The following is a 23,218-nucleotide window of genomic DNA, read 5'->3' on the forward strand; positions in this document are numbered from 1 at the left end:
TTTCTTCAGCCTCCTGAGGTTGAAGAGGCGCTGCTGCGCCTTCTTCAAAACACTGTCTGTGTGGGTGGACCATTTCAGTTGTTTTTCTTCAGCTGTTGGTAATCAGGCCTACCACTGTAGTGTCGTCTGCAAACTTGATGATTGAGTTGGAAGCATGCATGGCCACGCTGTCAAGAATGAACAGGTAGTACAGGAGAGGGCTGAGAATGCATCCTTGTGGGGCTCCAGTGTTGAGGATCAGTGGGGTGGAGATGTTGTTTGCTACCCCCACCTGGGGGCGGCCCCTCAGAAAGTCCAGGACCCAGTTGCACAGGGCGGGGTCGAGACCCATGGTCTCGAGCTTAATGACGAGTTTCGGGGGTACTATGGTGTTAAATGCTGAGCTGTAGTCAATGAACAGCATTCTTACATAGGTATTCCTCTTGTCCAGATGGGTTAGGGCAGAGTGGGTCTAGGGTGTCAGGTAGGGTGGAGGTGATATGATCCATGACTAGTCTCTCAAAGCACTTCATGATGTCAGAAGTAAATGCTACGGTGTGATAGTCATTTAGTTCAGTTACCTTAGCTTTCTTGGGAACAGGAACAATGGTGGCCATCTTGATGCATGTGGGGACAACAGACTGGGATAGGGATTGGTTGATTGGTCTATGTGTCCGTAAAGATTTGGGTACGTTGAAGATTTTGACACGAAAAGTAAATCCTTAGCACTTTGGGACTTGAGGTTAGAAGATGTGAAAGATATATTTAACAACTTGTGACTTTTACCTGTTAAATAAACTCTACATAGTGCACTACTTTAGACCTTAGGGAATAGGATGCCATTTGGGGTCTAGCCACTGTGTTTTTGAGGCTGCAGCTCATCTCAACACCCGTCATAACACTGTGTTTTTGAGGCTGCAGCTCGTCTCAACACCCATCATAACACTGTGTTTTTGAGGCTGCTGCTCGTCTCAACACCCATCATAACACTGTGTTTTTGAGGCTGCTGCTCGTCTCAACACCCATCATAACACTGTGTTTTTGAGGCTGCAGCTCGTCTCAACACCCATCATAACACTGTTTTTGAGGCTGCTGCTCGTCTCAACACCCGTCATAACACTGTGTTTTTGAGGCTGCAGCTCGTCTCAACACCCGTCATAACACTGTTTTTGAGGCTGCAGCTCGTCTCAACACCCGTCATAACACTGTGTTTTTGAGGCTGCTGCTCGTCTCAACACCCGTCATAACACTGTGTTTTTGAGGCTGCAGCTCGTCTCAACACCCGTCATAACACTGTTTTTGAGGCTGCTGCTCGTCTCAACACCCGTCATAACACTGTGTTTTTGAGGCTGCTGCTCGTCTCAACACCCGTCATAACACTGTGTTTTTGAGGCTGCAGCTCGTCTCAACACCCGTCACAACACTGTTTTTGAGGCTGCAGCTCGTCTCAACACCCATCATAACACTGTGTTTTTGAGGCTGCAGCTCGTCTCAACACCCGTCATAACACTGTTTTTGAGGCTGCTGCTCGTCTCAACACCCGTCATAACACTGTGTTTTTGAGGCTGCTGCTCGTCTCAACACCCGTCACAACACTGTTTTTGAGGCTGCAGCTCGTCTCAACACCCATCATAACACTGTGTTTTTGAGGCTTTGAGGCTGCAGCTCGTCTCAACACCCGTCATAACACTGTTTTTGAGGCTGCTGCTCGTCTCAACACCCGTCATAACACTGTGTTTTTGAGGCTGCTGCTCGTCTCAACACCCGTCATAACACTGTGTTTTTGAGGCTGCTGCTCGTCTCAACACCCGTCATAAATTATACTGTTTGTTTAATTCCAGCATGCTGTCTGATCTCTTTCAGTTAAAGTGATTTGTAGGTTTGTGTGTGTGTGTGTGTGTGTGTGTGTGTGTGTGTGTGTGTGTGTGTGTGTGTGTGTGTGTGTGTGTGTGTGTGTGTGTGTGTGTGTGTGTGTGTGTGGCGGTGGGCCTTGGCAGGTAGAAGAGCGGGTGCTATTGGGATGCGCTCGACTGAGCCTCTCTCTGAGAAGTTTGTGTTTTTCAGGAAGAAGCTCTGGAGTGTTTACAGGCCCTGTGCATCTTGGTACGGCTCTCGGGGGCGATGCGATTCACAAACAACAGGAGCAAAACCAGAAAGAGACAGACAATGGGTTGTGGGTTAACGTGTGGTTATCAATGCCACATTATTTGCCTCCTGAAGCTGGCCACACACAGACACAAACACGCACACAGTAAATAGCTCAACTGTAGCATACCATCAGGCAAACACAAAGCACCGTGGGTAGAGAGGTAGCTAGAGATGAGAGGAACTTTTGAGGAATGACCTTCCGTGCAGAACGAGATCAAATGAGACCAAGGAGAAATCTGTTTTCTGATTATCTCTTCAGGGGAGAATGGACCCTTCCTTTATTCCATCTTATTCCGTTCTGATCTTTTCCTCTGCGCCCATCATCTTTTTCAAGACACCCACACAAAAACACACAATGGCCGCTAGTTTGCCCTTCCCTGTCCCTCTGTGCTCTGTGGCTGAATGAAACTATGAAAGGGATGACGTCTGGATGTAGGAGGTGGTGGTGATAACATGGAATTATGGGGCACAGAGAGAACGTAGCGGAGACAGACAGACATGCTCTCCTGTTACCCACTAGCCTAGCGCTCCATCTCTCCCACTCCCTTTGACTGTCCTTTGATCCTGCTCTAAGATAGCCCTGCAGTCCTAGCGAGTGGCCAGCGCCGTCCTCTCCGCTCCTCACACAGGCATTGGGAGCAAAGTCACACAGTGTGAAAGGATTCTTTTTTTTCTTATTTTTCTTGTTTTTTTTTTTGGTCTGAAAGGATTTTCTTTTGGACCAATTCTACACTTGTCAAACATCATATGAGACAACAGCGACAGAAAGCGGCGACCAAGTGGAAAGCTCCTCTCAGACAGAGCTTCAGTCTGGAAGCCATATCGAGCTGTTCTTTCTTTTAAATTGTATATCCACTAGGAACTCTGCAGCAAACTGTGGTCCAGTGCACTTAAGGGCTGTCGGAGACTTCTTTCCATGGAGTAGCCGGTTGTCTGGTCTGTTATGTTCCACACACACCTGTGGGCCCCTGAACCTCCCTCCGTCCCCCAACTCAGCCGACCCCAGGATCAGACTTTAAGTGGAGGCCAACAGAGTTCTGGAGAGCCACATCTATGGGAATTATATTTTAGCGCAGTTGGAATCGCTCTCTGGTTTCTCTTGGTTTTCCAAAGGAAAATGTAATGGCAAGACCCGCTGTTTTGAAAACCAGCAGCTTTCAGAGCAGCACTAAATGTCAACTCGCATCACAGTCAAACCGAAATGGTGTTCCTGCCTTGCCTTATTCTTCCCATCAGCCCGCCCTCGACCCCTCCCCCCAAAAAAGCCACGACATAAGCCACTCTCCTCTCATTTCCAACGTGTGTCAGACAGATTGAAGGGGTCCTGATGGTCCTGAATTTGGGGCCTGGCGAGATGCCTGCAGAGGACTAAATAACAGGGGGAAAAACTTTGCCACATTCACTTAAGCTGCGTGGGCTGTTACACTGGTGTACAGAGCTCTATCTAACTAGCCACACATGGTGATGGTGATGGTGATGGCTCCCCCACAATTTCTGCCTCAATCAGCCTGCGCCCATGGAAAGGTTGTCAGAATAACATGGAAGTGACATTAACCACTGCACAGTTCTACGACTAATGGTTGTAATGAAAACGTGAGTTAACAATGGTTTAGTCTTCTCTGATGGTGTGCCGTTCATCAGGCTAATGGTCTCTCTTGAGTTAGAATACCACTAAATCGTTTTTATGCAGTTTTTGGTATTTGTCCTGCCAATCTTCAAGCAGTGTTAATAAATCATACTTGTCTGGCCATGAAGCTGTGTAAAATGACGAATGTGTGAAATCTGCTCACTTCCCTCATCAGCTGAAAGCCTTTTCTCCACAGAGCCATGAGTAAATGTTTTGACTTGTTGGTATAAAACAAAAAACGGGCAAATGTGTGTGTGTATGTGTGTGTGTGTGTGTGTGTGTGTGTGTGTGTGTGTGTGTGTGTGTGTGTGTGTGTGTGTGTGTGTGTGTGTTTGTAGCCCCCCTTGCCTCTCATCGCTGAGGCTGTAATTTTCTCTAAGCACTTCTCATATGTCGCACAGACGTGTAATGAGGGGACTGGTGTGTGTGTGTGTGCGTGTGTGTGTGTGTGTGTGTGCGTGTGTGCGTGTGTGCGTGCGTGCGTGCGTGTTTGTGTCCGGGTGCATGTTCATTCAGCCCTATGCTGGTGATTGAGGCTTTTCTATGATGTTTATACTCACTCTGGCTAGATGTTACAGCAGCAGCAGATTCAACACACACACACACACACACACACACACACACACACACGCACGCACGCATGCACACACACACACACACACACACACACACACACACACACACACACACACACACGCACGCACGCACGCACGCACGCACGCATGCACACACACACACACACACACACACACACACACACACACACACACACACACACACACACACACACACACACACACACACACACACACACACACACACACACACACTGAGGGATGCAGAAGTGGGAAGTCAACGACAGAAAGAGAATAAGAAGTTGAGAGAGAGAAGGGAGGAGTGGTGTATATTCTCCAGCCTTTGGTCTGTCGGCGGCCCATTGAATGAATGACAAACATGTTAAGGTGGTCTCAGTGCCATAAAGCACCACTTCAAAGCACCATCTGGCTCACAGAGCTTCTCATCCCACAAAACAAGACACTCTAAAGTATCCCTTTGTCTATCCTCAATATTTCTGTCTTCTTTCTGTCCTCTATTGCTCTTCCTCTCTCTTTCTCTTAAACCTTTCTTTCTTTCCTTCTTTCTCAGTTGCAAAATAGATGTCAAAGCCCTGGTTTAATAAACAGATATATCAATTCAAAATCTCTATTTGCCTCTCCTCCTCTCAGGTCCGGAATGTTCCAGGAACTTCACGTCTAACAGCGGGGTGATAAAGTCACCTGGTTTCCCGGAGAAGTATCCCAACAACCTGGACTGCACCTTCATGATCTTCTCCCCCAAGATGTCCGAGATCATCCTGGAGTTCGAGAGCTTCGAGCTGGAGCCTGACACCACTCCTCCCACCGGGGTCTTCTGTCGATACGATAGGCTAGAGATCTGGGACGGCTTCCCTGGAGGTGAGCCACAGTCAAATATCTGGTCAGATATAGTATCTTTGTTAGCGTTAGTATTATACACTATGGTAATATAAACACACTGAATAGGACTGGTGAATGTGGACTGGACACATAGCTTAGTCATCATGGCTCAATGCCAAACATGTCCTAGTTCAAATAATCTACCGTACTCCCTTCCTTCCCATACAGACACCTATTGTGTTGGGGGAGTTGTTTATGTTTGTCAGTTGAGAGAAGGCCTGGTATGTAGACAAGGGTGGTACTCCACCCTACTGTTGACCAGTGGACTTTCCCCTGTCCAGAAACAACCTAAACTCTTTGTCTAGGTTGGGATTTAGTTGTTGTTTCTCACTGAGTTTAGAATGGATTTGAACAGTGTCAGACTTGCTTCAGGTATGATATAGAAGGTGTATAAATTCTCCAAGAAGAACCGTGTTGATTAACCAGGCTGTGAAGACCTCGCGGGCTCAGTCTATGTCACATAATTAGCACTTTTATTTGAATCCCTCGGTGAAACGCATCAACAACACTGACATCTCTGATAAACAACAGAGACGTTGACATGAAACTACCCTCTCTCAGGAACACACGTTTATTCTGAATGTGAAATTCTGAAACGTTTATTTAACACTCTCAGAATAAGTGTTTCTTATTCCTGTCTGAGCGCAAATAATGTTTCCATTGAAAACAAAGAAAATATATAGCCAACCACAGCAATGTCTTCTCTCTTGTCGTTTGGGGGTCTAAAAACTGGAAATAACAACGTAACACTTCTCACATCCAGAGTAATTGGGTGTGTGAGACAGCAGGGTCTGGAGCATGGGAGGGGCAGTAGAGGCAGAAGGCCATGGAGGAGACAGAGGAGACGTCGGGGGAGGTTGGGGGCTGTGCTGTGTGTCAGGCCCTGTCTGATGAGGGCTGGGCACAGTACCTGTGGTGCCTTTTAGATCAGTGGTGCATTAGCACAGAAGGCTGGAGGCACACTCCTCCCCCCTCCCTCCCTCCCTCCCCCCTCACTCCCTCCCTCCACCTCCCCTCCTCTCTCCTCCCCCTCTCTCTTCCCTACTTCTCCATCTCCCCTCCTTTCTCCTCCCCCCTCTCTCTTCCCTGCTTCTCCCCCTCTCTCCATCTCCCCTCCTCTCTCCTCCCCCTCTCAATCTCTCCTCCTCTCTCCTCCCCCTCTCTCTTTTCCACTCCTCCCCATCCCTCCATCTCCCATCCTTTCTCCTCCCCCTTCTCTCTTCTCCACTCCTCCCCCCCTCTCTTCTCTACTCCTCCCTCCCACTCCCTCCGTCTCCCCTCCTCTCTCCTCCGCCTCTCTCTTCCTTACTCCACCCCCTCCCTCCATCTCCCCTCCTCTCTTCTCCCCCCTCTCTCTTCCCTACTTCTCCATCTCCCCTCCTTTCTCCTCCCCCCTCTCTCTTCCCTGCTTCTCCCCCTCTCTCCATCTCCCCTCCTCTCTCCTCCCCCCTCTCAATCTCTCCTCCTCTCTCCTCCCCCTCTCTCTTTTCCACTCCTCCCCATCCCTCCATCTCCCATCCTTTCTCCTCCCCCTTCTCTCTTCTCCACTCCTCCCCCCCTCTCTTCTCTACTCCTCCCTCCCACTCCCTCCGTCTCCCCTCCTCTCTCCTCCGCCTCTCTCTTCCTTACTCCTCCCCCTCCCTCCATCTCCCCTCCTCTCTTCTCCCCCCTCTCTCTTCCCTACTCTTCCCATCTCCCATCCTCTCTCCTCCTCTCTCCCCCCTCTCTCTTCCCTACTCCTCCCATCTCCCCTCCTCTCTCCTCCCACCAGGACCATAGAGACATGCAGAGACACAGAGTTCACAACAGAGCATTTAACATTTTCATAGTGCCGTTGAGTCATGCAGATCATTTAGGAGATGCCCCCCCCCCCCCCCCAACCCCACCCCACCACCACCACACACACCAGGCCATCCTACACTGGATGGTAGAGGAGTAATGCCCTTCCCCCCTAAACCCCAGTTCATACACCCCCCCCCCCCCCTTCTGTGTTATAATGCTGAATCTGAGCCATCAGACCCTGTCCTGGTGAACCCCCTCTCCCTTTCATCTGTGTGTCTGGATGTAAGGCCTGGTTGTACATGGCATGTTAGAGTGAGGGGAGGTGATAGGTTGAGAGGGGAGCAGGGCAGCAGCCTGACCTTCACTCACCACTGATCACAGGCTTACTAATCAGAGATAAGCACCAGGCCTCCAGACCTGCTTAACATCTAGACAGAGGAACACACACACACACACACACACACACACACACACACACACACACACACACACACACACACACACACACACACACACACACACACACACAATGTGTCACGAACTAATTTAAAGTGCTCAGTGGAGTGTGTCCTGGTTTCACTTTTATTGCATTCTTTTCTTTTGACATTCTCTTATTCCGTTTTTTTCCCTTTCTCTCCATTTCTTTCCTCTTTTTCTCAGTGGCTTTTGAGAACTCTCTCCACTGAGGCCAGACCATACCCACCTCAACACTAAACCAGGCCAGACCATACCCACCTCAACACTAAACCAGGCCAGACCATACCCACCTCAACACTAAACCAGGCCAGACCATACCCACCTCAACACTAAACCAGGCCAGACCATACCCACCTCAACACTAAACCAGGCCAGACCATACCCACCTCAACACTAAACCAGGCCAGACCATACCCACCTCAACACTAAACCAGACCAGACCATACCCACCTCAACACTAAACCAGGCCAGACCATACCCACCTCAACACTAAACCAGGCCAGACCATACCCACCTCAACACTAAACCAGGCCAGACCATACCCACCTCAACACTAAACCAGGCCAGACCATACCCACCTCAACACTAAACCAGGCCAGACCATACCCACCTCAACACTAAACCAGGCCAGACCATACCCACCTCAACACTAAACCAGACCAGACCATACCCACCTCAACACTAAACCAGGCCAGACCATACCCACCTCAACACTAAACCAGGCCAGACCATACCCACCTCAACACTAAACCAGGCCAGACCATACCCACCTCAACACTAAACCAGGCCAGACCATACCCACCTCAACACTAAACCAGGCCAGACCATACCCACCTCAACACTAAACCAGGCCAGACCGTACATACCCACCTCAACACTAAACCAGACCAGACCGTACATACCCACCTCAACACTAAACCAGGCCAGACCATACCCACCTCAACACTAAACCAGGCCAGACCATACCCACCTCAACACTAAACCAGACCAGACCATACCCACCTCAACACTAAACCAGGCCAGACCATAACCACCTCAACACTAAACCAGGCCAGACCATACCCACCTCAACACTAAACCAGGCCAGACCATACCCACCTCAACACTAAACCAGACCAGACCATACCCACCTCAACACTAAACCAGGCCAGACCATACCCACCTCAACACTAAACCAGGCCAGACCATACCCACCTCAACACTAAACCAGGCCAGACCATACCCACCTCAACACTAAACCAGGCCAGACCATACCCACCTCAACACTAAACCAGGCCAGACCATACCCACCTCAACACTAAACCAGGCCAGACCATACCCACCTCAACACTAAACCAGACCAGACCATACCCACCTCAACACTAAACCAGGCCAGACCATACCCACCTCAACACTAAACCAGGCCAGACCATACCCACCTCAACACTAAACCAGGCCAGACCATACCCACCTCAACACTAAACCAGGCCAGACCATACCCACCTCAACACTAAACCAGGCCAGACCATACCCACCTCAACACTAAACCAGGCCAGACCGTACATACCCACCTCAACACTAAACCAGACCAGACCGTACATACCCACCTCAACACTAAACCAGGCCAGACCATACATACCCACCTCAACACTAAACCAGGCCAGACCATACATACCCACCTCAACAATAAACCAGGCCAGACCATACATATCCACCTCAACACTAAAACAGGCCAGGCCAGGCCAGACCATACATACCAACCTCAACACTAAACCAGTCTTTGAGGACTCTCTCCACTGTGGCCAGACCGTACATACCCACCTCAACACTAAACCAGTCTTTGAGAACTCTCTCCACTGTGGCCAGACCGTACATACCAACCTCAACACTAAACCAGTCTTTGAGAAGTCTCTCCACTGTGGCCAGACCGTACATACCAACCTCAACACTAAACCAGTCTTTGAGAACTCTCTCCACTGTGGCCAGACCGTACATACCCACCTCAACACTAAACCAGTCTTTGAGAACTCTCTCCACTGTGGCCAGACCGTACATACCAACCTCAACACTAAACCAGTCTTTGAGAAGTCTCTCCACTGTGGCCAGACCGTACATACCAACCTCAACACTAAACCAGTCTTTGAGAACTCTCTCCACTGTGGCCAGACCGTACATACCCACCTCAACACTAAACCAGTCTTTGAGAACTCTCTCCACTGTGGCCAGACCGTACATACCCACCTCAACACTAAACCAGTCTTTGAGAACTCTCTCCACTGTGGCCAGATCGTACATATCCACCTCAACACTAAAACATCACTCACTTAAAAAAGGCCCAGGAATTTATGACTGGTGCAAAACAGACGGAAACCTTGACCTTGTTTCGTCTTAACAAGGAGTCCCTCTTCCTCTCTCTCTCTCTCTCTCTCTCTCTCCTCTCTCTCTCTCTCTCTCTCTCTCTCTCTCTCCCTCTCCATGCCTCTTTATGAGGTCACTTAGTGAAAACCCTCTCTGGTCTTACACAAATACAGCCCCAGGTTTTAGGTCCTGCTCATAGCTTCATCAACACACTAGTTCTCTCACCTCCGTTGGGGGGGGGGTGTATGTGTTTATTGTGTATGAACACCCATGTGACAGGCCTAGGGCAAGCAAATACTGGCTTAACTCCTAACTTTACACACACTCCCACCTTCAGCTGTGACCTTGGTAACTGACAATCTCCCCACCCTCTCTCTCTCTCCCCTTTCCCCCCTCTCCCTCTCTCCCTCCCTCCTTCCCATTCTCTCTCTCTCCAGTTGGTCCGTACATTGGGCGGTACTGTGGTCAGAACACCCCTGGTCGTATCATCTCTTATACGGGCATCCTGGCCCTGATAATCAACACAGACAGTGCCATCGCCAAGGAGGGATTCTCTGCCAACTTCACTGTGTTGGAACGGACCGTGCCAGAAGGTAGGTGACTGTCTATCATCAATGGTCCAATTACAATGAGAGATGCATTATTTTAACTGTCTACTAGGATAAAATGTAAAAAAAATATCAACATTTAGCATTTGCTAAAATGACCTTTCACCATGAATGATAAAGCTACAATCCCTGTACATACTGAAACTACCATACACCCCTCCCTACATATGAGGGGTGGTCCCTGTTCCACTCCCACACGTGTAGTTTAATGTGGGACTAAAGTCAGTTAATAAATCAACAGCTCCCAGTCTTTTCATTAAGGAGATGTGATACAAGGCATGGGCCATCTCCCCCAGTTTACGAGGCCTGACTTCAACACAGTGGGCTGTGGGGGCAGAGACACCGGGGGTGGACAGTGCCTCACCAGCCCCTCCAAACAGTCCTCTTCGTCCTGGGGCCCGGCCCCAATGACCCCAATTTGAGAAATGCTCCGGCTAAACATTTCATTGATGAAACACAACCACCTCGAAGCCCATAAATCTTTCCACAAGCCACCCCTCCAGTCATTCCTTCTCACCCCCCCCCCCCCCCCCCCCCCCCCCCCCCCCCCCCCCCCCCCCCCCCCTGTCGGGTTGTTATGGCGATGACTGGTGTTAAAAAAACACTAATCATCCCAGATGGTGCTAGGTCCCCCGTGGGGAGTAGTGATATGCATGTGTGCTGAGGTCCCTAGATAGACTCACACAGAGCCTGAGCACAGCCGCATACAGCGATGACTGCCTGTGTCACCAGTCCCTATAGTCCCTACAGCTCAGCACCATGGCAACGTAAACATAACATGTGTTCAGACTGAACACTAATCCACCAGTATTACATTTATTAGATAGGGACAGATACAATCAAAACACTAATCCACCAACATGAACTCATCAAGTCACTGCATTATTTGACATCTGTCGTACTTACCTAATTATGCAGTTGGCAGCTTTACGACCTGGCTGAATGGATCCTCATATCAGAGAGACGGAAGATCAAGTCTCTGACAGTTTTTATCCACTGTGGTGCTCTAGTAGGACTGTATTATTACGCCCTTTGATGTATAATCTATGGGTTTTCCTTTTTACCCCGTACATATTATAAGACTTGTACACTTCAGTCGAGAGGGGGTTATGTAGGATGGATAAGGTGTTGCTTTGATGGTGATGAAGCAGGCTCGTCTCCTCTCCCTGACAGCCCTGATTTAGGCTGCATAAGGGCTCTGGTCAAAAGTAGCGCACTCTAAATGGAATAGGGTGCCATTTGGAACACTTCCCGACTATCTCCCTGATCCCCCAGCGCCACACTTCACGGAATGGGCTGCTGCTTAAAACGCAGGCTGATAGCTTATAGCTGATAGCAGCACACATGATCACATTTACCTCAGGGCTGAAAACCAGAGACTCTTTGTTTACAGTCAGAGGGCAGATAGAAGTTCAACTGGGTCTGGTTGATGTTTATGGAGAGGTTCAGATTCCTCCTCCAACTTGTTGATAAGAAGAAGAAGAAGGGGGTCTTTCAGAGAGGAGAAGAAAAGAGTGTAATGTGATATATATATTTTTTCCCCTCATCTTTGCATCTCTCTCTCTCTCTCTCTCTCTCTCTCTCTCTCTCTCTCTCTCTGTCTCTCTCTCTCTCTCTCTCTCTCTCTCTCTCTCTGTCTCTCTCTCTCTGTCTCTCTCTGTCTCTCTCTCTCTCTCTCTCTCTCTTTCTCTCTCTCTCTCTCTCTCTCTCTCTCTCTCTCTCTCTCTCTCTCTCTCTCTCTCTCTCTGCAGTAGTGAGTAAGGTATAGGGTATGCAGCAGTCAGGGACTGTCTATGAGCTAAAACAGATGGTCTCTCCATCTGCTTGACGCTGAACAACGCTGATTTACACAATACGTAACTGTGTGTGCCTGCCTTAATGTGTGTGTGTGATGTGTGTGTGTGTGATGTGTGTGTGTGTGTGCGCGTGTGTGTGGGGATGTGGGGATGTGGGTGTAGGTGGGTGGGTGACTAGAGACAGCAGGGGCAGACTGGGGCCAGGGTCCGAGCCTGACCCTGGGGGTCATAGGGTCAGCGTCTAGACAACTCCGCTACATATGGGACTCCGGGGAATGGCGAAAAAAGAGCTCACCTCTTGACCTGGCCGGTGGTTGTATACTTACACACAAGCACACACACACACGCACACACACACTGGCTGACCCTGGACGGTAGCACCATGTCAACATAAACAAGGAGATGCCCTCTATCCTGCTTGGGACAGGGCATTCTGGGAGATTTACGGCCCAGAACACCGACAATAAACCTGCCCTAACACCCCGAGGGACAACAATATTAGGAAATGTGCACCATGTGCGAAACACATAAACTGCCTACAGGGAGCTTTAAAGGAGAGATGAACCAGCACCAGAGGAAAAACTACTAGCTCAACTTTAATGCATAATAGTTTCTCTTTTCCGATTACAGGTTACAGTGAACTTAGCCCTACACTGAATGTTTTATGACTAAAGCTTTATGTCTTGATGTAGCACCACACTTTCACTGTGCTTGCCTTCCATTTAAAGCCTCTGTGTGTGGTAGTGGGAGAAAGGAACCGGAAGCAAGGATCTGCTGAGCTGAGGCGGCACTGATGTGGCTCTTTATTCTGGCCACCAGAGTACCAGCCCAGACCCTGCCACTGAGTGTCTCTCTCCCCAGGGACCAGCTCTGTTTTGGGGGTTGATGTGTGCTCTGGCCTGGGATGACTGGATGGTGCTTTCAGCTCTAAATTTACACAATCTCTCTCCCCTTATTTCCCACCACTTCTCCCTCTCTCTCTCTCTCTCTCTTTCTCTCTCTCTCTCCCTCTCTATCTCTCTTTCTCTCTCCCTCTACATCTCTCCCTCTCTCTCTACATCTCTCTCTCCCTCTCTACATCTGTCTCTCTCTCTCTCTCTTCATCTCTCTCTCTCTCTCTCTCTTCATCTCTCTCTCTCTCTCTACATCTCTCTCTCCCTCTCTACATCTGTCTCTCTCTCGCTCTCTCTCTACATCTCTCTCTCGCTCTCTCTACCTCTCTCTCTCTCTCTCTCTCTCTCAATCTCTCTCCCTCTCTCTACATCGCTCCCTCTCTCTCTCTCACTACATCTGTCTCTCTCTCCCTCTCTCTCGCTCTCTCTCTACATCTCTCTCCCTCTCTCTCTCTACCTCTCTCTCTCTCTACCTCTCTCTCGCTCTCTCTCTACCTCTCTCTCGCTCTCTCTCTACCTACATCGCTCTCTCACTCTCTCTGTCTCTCTCTCAGACTTTGACTGTACAGACCCGTTGGGTATGGAGTCAGGGGAGATAGCATCAGAGCAGATCGTAGCTTCGTCCCAGTACAACCCTGGCTGGTCCCCGGAGCGAGCCAGACTCAACTACTATGAGAACGCATGGACACCAGGGGAGGACAACAACAAAGAGTGGATACAGGTACAGTCTGCACCATAAGCACAAAGTAAAACATAACATTCTACAGATGCTTTTATCCAAATATATATATGCATATGCAATATGCATACATATTCGTATGGATGGCCTCAGCCAATCTTAGCGTGGCTAGCTCCATGCTGTACCAACTGGGCCAAGCGGGACCGCCATGTGTCCCAAAGTCATCATAGAATTTCTCAAAGGTGGCTAATGTCTCATGATAAATAAGTGAAGAGAAGGGGTGTGTTTATAGCAGTAAAAAAAAAAAGTTCATTACCATGTAAGTAATATGGTGGCTGTAACTTTTCCAAAGTCATCCACCCAAAGCTGCTTGAAGACAAAACAACCACAGGCTTTTTACAAGTCTTATTGAAGCTGAATCACTGTCTGTACTCGTGTGTGTCCAAAATGGCACCCTATTCCCTATGTCGTGCACTATTTTTGACCAAGTCAAAAGTAGTGCACTATTTGGTGAATACGGTGCCATTTGGGACTCAGATCCAGAGTGGTGACTATAGTGGAGTTGACTCTCCTTCCTGGTCCAATCCCAGAAGTCTGTCTGCTCTGAGGACGCCCCTGTGGCATGCTGGGTACATCTTTTGAGGTGATCCGAAATCTGGTGATTAATTTATGCTTCCTGTGGAACTCCAGGCTAGCTGTGGATTCCAGACACTCCACAAAGTATCTCTCTCTCTCTCTCTCTCTCTCTCTCTCTCTCTCTCTCTCTCTCTCTCTCTCTCTCTCTCTCTCTCTCTCTCTCTCTCTCTCTCTCTCTCTCTCTCTCTCTCTCTCATATCCGCTGTGGTTACTGCCCCGGGGGACATATCCACCAACACACACGCATGGTTATCATAGGGTTTTACTGTACTGCATGTGTGCTGGGATCTGCATTAACATTCACAGACAGAGAACTTAATATGAAAAGACTGGAGCTCTGTCTCTGATCCCAAAGGCACTGCTATGTCACATACCCTAGAGCCTGTTATTGTGTTGAAGTGGTTACCCCACTGACCCAACCATACACTACATTACCTATACAAGTTATTTTATGATAGTCCGTCCACGCCTCGCTGAGAAGTTGAACGTTTGCCTCGACTGTACGTATGTAGTCCTCAAGAGGCTTTATAATAGTCCACCGGTGTGGCTCAGTTGGTAGCGCATGGTGCCTGTAATGCCAGGGTTTGTGGGTTCAACTCCCACGGGGGACCAGTAGGAAAAAGTACCGAAATGTATGCTCTTGCTCAGGATAAGAGCATCTGTTAAATGTAAAGCTGGCTTGGAGACACATATTTTAGGTTTTCCTAAAATATTAGGTTTTCCTTATTGCTATGAAAATATTGTCCTGAGGGCCCCTGTTGCCCCTTCCAGACTAATTGAATTCAAGGAGTGGGAGTGTGTTTGTTTTTGTGTGTGTATGTCTGTGGAGGAGGCCCTTGGCTCTGTGCTCTGTGGGGGAGTGGGAGGAGAGCCCTGGGCCTGGCAGGGGCCCATTGTACTGGAGAGAAACCAACGCCTGTGCCCTAAATGACACCCTATTCCCTATACAGTAGTGCACTACTTTTGACTAGGACCCATATAGTAGTGCTCTGGCAAAGAGCAGTGCCATTTGGGATGCATACACACACTCCTGTCCCAGACTACTTCCTGCAGCAGTTCCGTTAGAGGAGAGGGTTAAAGTTGTGTGACGTTGATTGTCTCTCAGAGGGGAAGTTACATAGTTAAGCCCTAAGATGTTGCATCTATTGGGACATAGAGGAGGTCAATGATTGACAGAACACAGGTTCATACTGGAGATAGGCACAAATTCATTGTCATGGGTCCTATCAGGTCTGGACATAACCTGTGAGTTTGACCAGAGAGCTATGACCATAGAGATCCTATGGCTTAGTTTCATCAACAATCAAGATGCAATCATGATTGATAAGTGGAAGGATAAGCAGTTTCTAAGAAATACTGTAGATACTATGGTCTTGTCCTTTCCCAGTGTTGCTAGATTCAGCCTATGTGTCCTGAGAGACTTAATTCAGTGGGAATCTGACTCAAATACCTATTTGTGTTAATGAGGACTTATTTAAAACCAGCCCTTTAAACCAAGTGGGCCGTTCTGCTCTGTACTGTTCTGTTCTTCACGGTCTTTCTCTCCTAATGAAAGTCGGAATGTGTCTCCCTCCCGCTGTGCTGATTCCAGAGCAAAAGAACAACGATTTGGCACCTGTTCAGAATCCTCAATAGAGTATTGATTATGCTAGGGTTTTTATTTATTTATTTAAAAGTGCACTAATTTCATAGTGTAGAGAATCATTGTACCATCTAAACCACTGAGACATATATTTTCCATCACCCATTGTATTGTATTTTCTGCTGTTTGAAGCTGGAGTACAAAACCGAAAGTAAAAGACGCAAAAACGAAACTTAAGAAAGGGAAGCATAGAAATAGCGCACATAGAACAGCTCTACAGCTTCTTAGACTTTCTTTCAATTAGAATGACAGATCTATGGCTCACATTTCTATGTGAATTTGGTCAGGTTGCCTAAAAAGTGACATATTGCAGCTTTAATTGTATTCAGCAGTAAAATACAGCAAGATAAAAAGGGGATATTCTCTGTTGGGCGCTCCAAAGCCAGATGACAAAGAAGTGGATGCCTGGCACGTTTGTTTCTACGGTAACAAAGAGTGAATTCCGTGTTGGTATGGTGTGTAATTTATAATTTCTTGAAATCTTTGTCACTGCGCATATGCCCTCCCTGAGCTCATGAAGAGAGAGAAGTTTCATTATAACAAGTGTTATTAAAAGAATGGGGTTCTTCATTTCTCTTTCATTAAGATTGTCTGAGGGAGGGAGCAGCAGCAACAACAATCTCTCCCCATCGTTAATGGCAGGCGCACTCACGGCACCACGAGACAAATCATCCCTCACGCCTGTTAGATGGATATCAATTCATTATTCATTTAATTAATTCTCTGTATGCAATTTGCACCAGACGGTTTTATTAGCTATTCATGACAGGCAGCGGGGTTTGAGGGGTTGATATCTCAGGCATATTTCTTCTCTGCCTATAGTTTATTCAGATAACATATATCTAGAGCTGGATAGCGTAGGTTTCTCAACTATTTTAATGCTGCCTCTCATGTTAATGTATTGAGATGAGGAGCAGGGCAACATGGTGGGGTTTCTCCTTCTGTTAATTAGGCTGGTGGGGTTTCTTATGGCTTAGCACGGAGCTCTGGTGGGTTAGCTATTCATCACACTCTATTGTCCCAGAGGAACAGTCCTTTGGTGTGTGTGTCTGTGTGTGTGTGTGTGTGCATGCCTAAATGCGTGTGGGTAGGTGGACAGGCGACCTTTGAGGCTTCTCACATCCACCAGGAAGTGTATTTATAATCGTTAGATAGCTATTCCCCTTTCCATTCCCATGTCAGCCACGTCTAGAGGGAGGTACAGTGAATATCTACCTTTGTGGATCCTCCATCGGTTTGAAGCCCCCAGAAGGGGAATAGTATGGATGTATGTAGCATCAGGTTGCTGTGATGATGAATGAACTCACCTTTAGCCAGATAGTGTATTTTTGGGTTGGTTCCAGTAGGAAGACCTGAATGGTGGGTGACAGACCTGGTTCCAATAGGAAGACCTGAATGGTGGGTGACAGACCTGGTTCCAATAGGAAGACCTGAATGATGGGTGACAGACCTGGTTCCAATAGGAAGACCTGAATGGTGGGTGACAGACCTGGTTCCAGTAGGAAGACCTGAATGGTGGGTGACAGACCTGGTTCCAATAGGAAGACCTGAATGGTGGGTGACGGACCTGGTTCCAATAGGAAGACCTGAATGGTGGGTGACGGACCTGGTTCCAATAGGAAGACCTGAATGGTGGGTGACAGACCTGGTTCCAATAGGAAGACCTGAATGGTGGGTGACAGACCTGGTTCCAATAGGAAGACCTGAATGGTGGGTGACATACTAGGAGGAAATACCTTCACCTATACAATACAATACATTTGGCCCTCTGACTGAGGGAGGACAGCTATATTTTTGGAGGACATTTACGTTGTCTCCAACCTGAAAACAAAAGCGGAGGAAAGATTTCCCAGTCCCCCTGGGACACTGAAGACACACACACATATACACACAGACACACACGCACACTTCGACGCTGACGCCATGAGGAATGGGCTCTGTCAGGAAAGGAGATAGAGTGGGAGAGAGGTTTTCCCTAGGCCTGAGTGATGCCATAAAAGCAAGATGGCATCACAGAGTCTAACATCTTGCCTCAGACAGCAACCATTGATCTCTCACACACACACACACACACACACACACACACACACACACACACACACACACACACACACCATGAATAATACATGCTGTCCCTGAGAGAGAAAGTCAATACCTGAAATCATTTCTGTCGTCCATCACATAAGGATAAGATACAGGTTATCCATAGTATTGTTCTTTACTGATGAGTTCAATGGTAAATGTTCTCCATATCTGTAGGATTTATTTGCGAACAGGTTATAGCCATAATTATCCATCTTGCGTCATAAATGCATTATCGGTATTTACAGCATGATCTGTTTTATCTTACACACATCTCACCGACAACCCAAATGATTTAACCGTAAGTAAAGTTCTGGAGACAAAAAGAGAGCGTCCCTTCTCTCTAAGCACTCTGGGAAAGGATGTTGACTTTAATCTTGTTTGTTAGGAGAAAACCAGTTGATGAAAGAGCAGAAAATTTAAAACAATGTTTTCATAAAACTGCCCTAATCTCACTCATTTGGCTTTGGCCCAGTAGAGTAAAGTCACCAAGTGCAACAGGAAGTAATTATATGTTAACATATGGCTGCATGGAGGAATGCCATGTCTTTCCCCATGAAAACCTCTAGTACGCATGCACACAGTGGTGGAAAAAGTACTCTATTTTCATACTTGAGTAAAAGTAAAGATACCTTAATAAAAATGACTCAAGTAAAAGTGAAAGTCACCCAGTAAAATACTACTTGAGTAAAAACATTTTTTTTTTTAAAATATACTTAAGTATCAAAAGTAAATGTAATTGCTAAAATATACTTAAGTATCAAAAGTAAATCATTTCAAATTCCTTATATTAAGCAAACCAGACCAGATTGTTTATTTTTTTTAAATTTACAGATAGCCAGGACCACACTCCAACATTCAGTAGTCATTTACAAACAAAGCATTTGTGTTTAGTGAGTCCGCCAGATCAGTAGAGTACAGATACACCCCAAACAACTACATCAGTAGTACTTTAAAGTATTTTTACTTAAGTACCTTACACCACTGCACTACACCACGCACGAACACACACACACACACACACACGCACACACGTACACACGTACACACGTACACACACACACACACACACACACACACACACACACACACACACGTACACACGTACACACACACACACACACACACACACACACACACACACACACACACACACACACTCTAGCCTGCACTATTTTACAAAGAAAAACAGGTTAAATTCCACTTTTCCATCCATCAGCCATCAAACAAACACTAATTACTGACTTCCCTGAAAACATTGTCTGCTTCCCAAATGTACTAAACTACTTGTGACCAGGTTCCATAGGGCTCTGGTCAAAAGTAGGGCACTATGTAGGGAATAGGGTGCCATTTGGGATGCAGACATTGCTTCAGCTCTCCAGCCGTTTATCCAGGTCCAGGGAGAAAAGGAAGGAGAGAGAGAGAGAGAAAAGAGCGAGAGGGGAAGAGGGAGTAAAGCAGTGCTGGGCTATGGGCTCATGTCAGCCACTAAAACAACTTGCTCAGCCATATCCTGTTTTCCTATGGACCCACACGGCCCAGTACAGCGGTCAACAGCCGTCCAAATGTGTTTTCAATTATCCATGGTCAGTGGGATGAAGGATAGAATAGAAATTAAGGATCGAAATGTTTAGCACTCTCGGGGTATGTCCCATATGTCTCCACATTCCCTACCTAGTGCACTAATTTTGACAGGGGCCCTATGTGGGAATAGGGAATTGGGTGCCATTTGGGACGCAGGCTCCTCTCCATTGTCTTTGTCAATGAGAGCTCTTCAAGCTGCTGGGACTGTCTTGTCATCATGCCAAAGGATGAGTAATTAGAATAATGGGCTTGTAATTAACACCAGCTTCTCTCTGTTGATGAAGTCTGGCTAAAAGAAAGTGGAAGGAGACCGGGATTTGGCTGCCCCGTCAGATCTACTGTGCGGTTAAAGCCCCCGACTCCGGACGACACATCGGTGTTTGAGCCCTGTCTGGGCCCCTCTGTCTGTGTCCATCTACCTTCATACTGTACTGTCATTAGAATAAAAAAATCCACTGTACAGTATCTAGGCCTGTCAGCCTCTTGACTGAAACATGTTGTTACTGTATCATAGTGGTCATCCACAGACGAGGCTGCTCCATATCCTGTACCAGGCTTGTCACTGACATGTCCTGATGAAGTCATTCTCTAGTCAGTTCCTTCCTGAGGTCTCGTTGCTTTGTTTCCTGTAGGACGGTGGTCATTAGTCAGTCATCTGTGGCAACAGTGTAAGCAACCATGTAGGTCATTGTGGTTCCCTCCCAAATTCGCTATTTAGTGCACTGCTTTTGACCAGGGCCCACGGGGCCCAAAATAGTGCACTAAATAGGGGAAGAATGTGCCATTTCAGTTGCGCTCTATGTGTTTAGGGTGATTCAATAGGTAGTAAATCGTAAAAAACAAAAAAAAACACCTGAAAGTAGGCTACTGTCTCAGACTGAAAACTGTAATCATTCCACATCGTCACACCGTCACACCGTCACACGCATGCATGCATGCCCGCAAGCACGCGCACGTGCACGCACACACACACACACACACACACACACCTTTTATTTTTAGTCATCGTCACACCTTCACCCCACGTTAGACCCACCTCACACATCATCCCTCTTTGTCAGGATAAAATAGATGATCAACCGCTCAGGAAAGACGTGCATAATTTAACGGCACAAATGGCTAAAAATATGCCCGTAATTATGTCAGGTAAACCCTGTGATGAATGGAAGGTCTGAGAAGGAGCTCATAGGTCTCACAGCATTGCAGCGTCTTCGTGGTAATCCAATTTTCGTGAAAGAGGAATGAATTATACTTCAGGCTAATGGACTTTTTTAAAAGCACAAACTAATATTAAAATATAACAGCATCCAGTCAGGTGCTCTACATAGAATTAGAGGAAGAGGCCAACGCTGATGGATCGCTATCTTACACTGTTCAGAAGGACTGTAGCCTGGTCCCAAATCTATTTGTGCTGTCTTGCTAACTCGTATGGTCACGCAAACAGTGACACTGACCATTGGCACCAATGGCAAGACAGCACAAACAGATCTGGGACCAGGCCAGTTTAGAAGTACAGTACCTGAACATGTGAGGTAACTGTTTGTTTGTTCTGGATGGCCACAATCTCCCGAGCCTGAGATCTACTGTAGGAAACCTGAGAGACTATCTCTGTCTGTCTGGTCTATGGCTACCAGCTGGTGTTTGACTTTGAAACACAGTGAGAGAATTCCCCCTCTCTGTGTGGTGATCAGTGATTTTCTGGGTTATTTGTTTTTTGAGAGAGAGAGAGAGAGAGAGAGAGAGACAGACAGACAGACAGACAGACAGACAGACAGACAGACAGACAGACAGACAGACAGACAGACAGACAGACAGACAGACAGACAGACAGACAGACAGACAGACAGACAGACACAGAGAGACAGAGAGAGAGAGAGAGAGACAGACAGACAGACAGACAGACAGACAGACACAGAGAGACAGAGAGAGAGAGAGAGAGAGAGAGAGAGAGAGACAGACAGACAGACAGACAGACAGACAGACAGACAGACAGACAGACAGACAGACAGAGAGACAGAGAAAGAGAGAGCGAGAGAGACACACAGACAGACAGAGAGAGAAGGGAAAATGTAGTCTTGTGTTCCCCAGAGTTTCTCGATTATTAATTCAGCCCACACACCAACAGATGGGAAGTCTATTTTTTCCCAGTACACAGTCAGGGGGCAAGGCAGTGAAAGCCCAAACTCTCTGGTACAACTTATTTCATTAAAATCTCCTCATGAAAACTGATTGTAGTATTTTCGCACCAGTTGAATTATGAGGTAGTCAAACAGTGACAAACGGCTTTTGAAGCTCAACAGTTGTTCCCTGATCTGAACACTGTGTTCCCCTCTCTGCTCCAACCCCACCCCTCGGCTCTGCACAACGCTCACCTGACAGCCACAGAACAATGAGTCAACTGTATCCTCAGACAGTGATCCCAAATGGCCTGACCCTAACCCTATTCCCTATATAGTGCACTACTTTTGACCAGGACCCATGGGACTCTGGTCAAAAGTAGTGCACTATGTAGGGAATAGGGTGCTATTTGGGAAGGAGACCCAGAGTTCCGTTGACTCACTCCACCATGGAGTGGATCTGATGACCGGTGGATGACGATTATGACAATGTCTGACAGTCTGTGGGGATGATGATGATAAGAGGATGAAGTCATGTCATTGAACTTGAGGAACACACACACACAAACACACACACACACACACACACACACACACACACACACACACACACAGTCTGATGTGGTGAAACTCCCAATGTTAATCTAATTGCACCAACAGGCTCAACTGACTGTGGGCCTACAAGGTTGAGCAACGGCATTAATGCTGTTTCTGCTTCTCTGCTTCCATTAGTCAGCGTAATGACTAGATACACACACACACACACACACACATCAGTAGGCTAGGTGAGAGAACAGAACAGTATTCACCATTCCTTTAGTAGGGACAGGGACAACTCTGAGAGAAAGAGTGGGAAGACGACAGAGAGAACAGAGGAGAAAGAGACGTGATTTCCCATTCAGCAGGATACTGATGATGTGGTGTAATTGTCTGATTTTCTTAACAGGCCATTTCGTGGGAAAGGGGTGTGTGTGTCCCTGTAGATATGAATTACAACAGGGGAGCAGATTGTATTGTGTCATTTGTCTCTGAGTGGGCACCGCTCCAAACACACCCTGGCTTTTCTCGAAAATCACAGTCGTAAAAAAAAAAGTTAATGAAAATGAGCGTGTTTCTGTAATGTCAGCACGACGTGGCTATTATACTTGACACTCTTTTAGACAAGGATTACATCACCCATTAATGATGATTCACACGTTTTGCCAATTCACTAAGAGTTCGATAGCAAATAATCTATCACCTAAAAATATATTTTCCTGGCTTTGCTGCACACACCCACACGCGCTCCCCCTATTTAAAAAAAGTTCCAACAGCACGTTGGTTCAACTGGTAGAGCAGTTGAGCTATGCCATCTAT

At 47.3% G+C, this 23,218-nt stretch overlaps 1 protein-coding gene across 4 annotated transcripts in view; it reads left to right on the top strand.

Annotated features, from left to right (window-relative positions):
* Positions 1–23,218, top strand: part of LOC110536591 (neuropilin-1a) — an 82,129-nt gene that overhangs the window by 27,843 nt on the left and 31,068 nt on the right. For all 4 annotated transcript variants that reach the window (XM_036935242.1, XM_036935241.1, XM_036935244.1 and 1 more), the window contains 3 exons: positions 4,981–5,208; positions 10,263–10,418; positions 13,677–13,843. In XM_036935242.1, coding sequence (XP_036791137.1) covers positions 4,981–5,208; positions 10,263–10,418; positions 13,677–13,843 — 551 coding nt within the window. The remainder of the gene's footprint in view (positions 1–4,980; positions 5,209–10,262; positions 10,419–13,676; positions 13,844–23,218) is intronic.

Source organism: Oncorhynchus mykiss, chromosome 11, assembly GCF_013265735.2.
Source record: "Oncorhynchus mykiss isolate Arlee chromosome 11, USDA_OmykA_1.1, whole genome shotgun sequence".
In the NCBI taxonomy this organism is placed as follows: domain Eukaryota; kingdom Metazoa; phylum Chordata; class Actinopteri; order Salmoniformes; family Salmonidae; genus Oncorhynchus; species Oncorhynchus mykiss.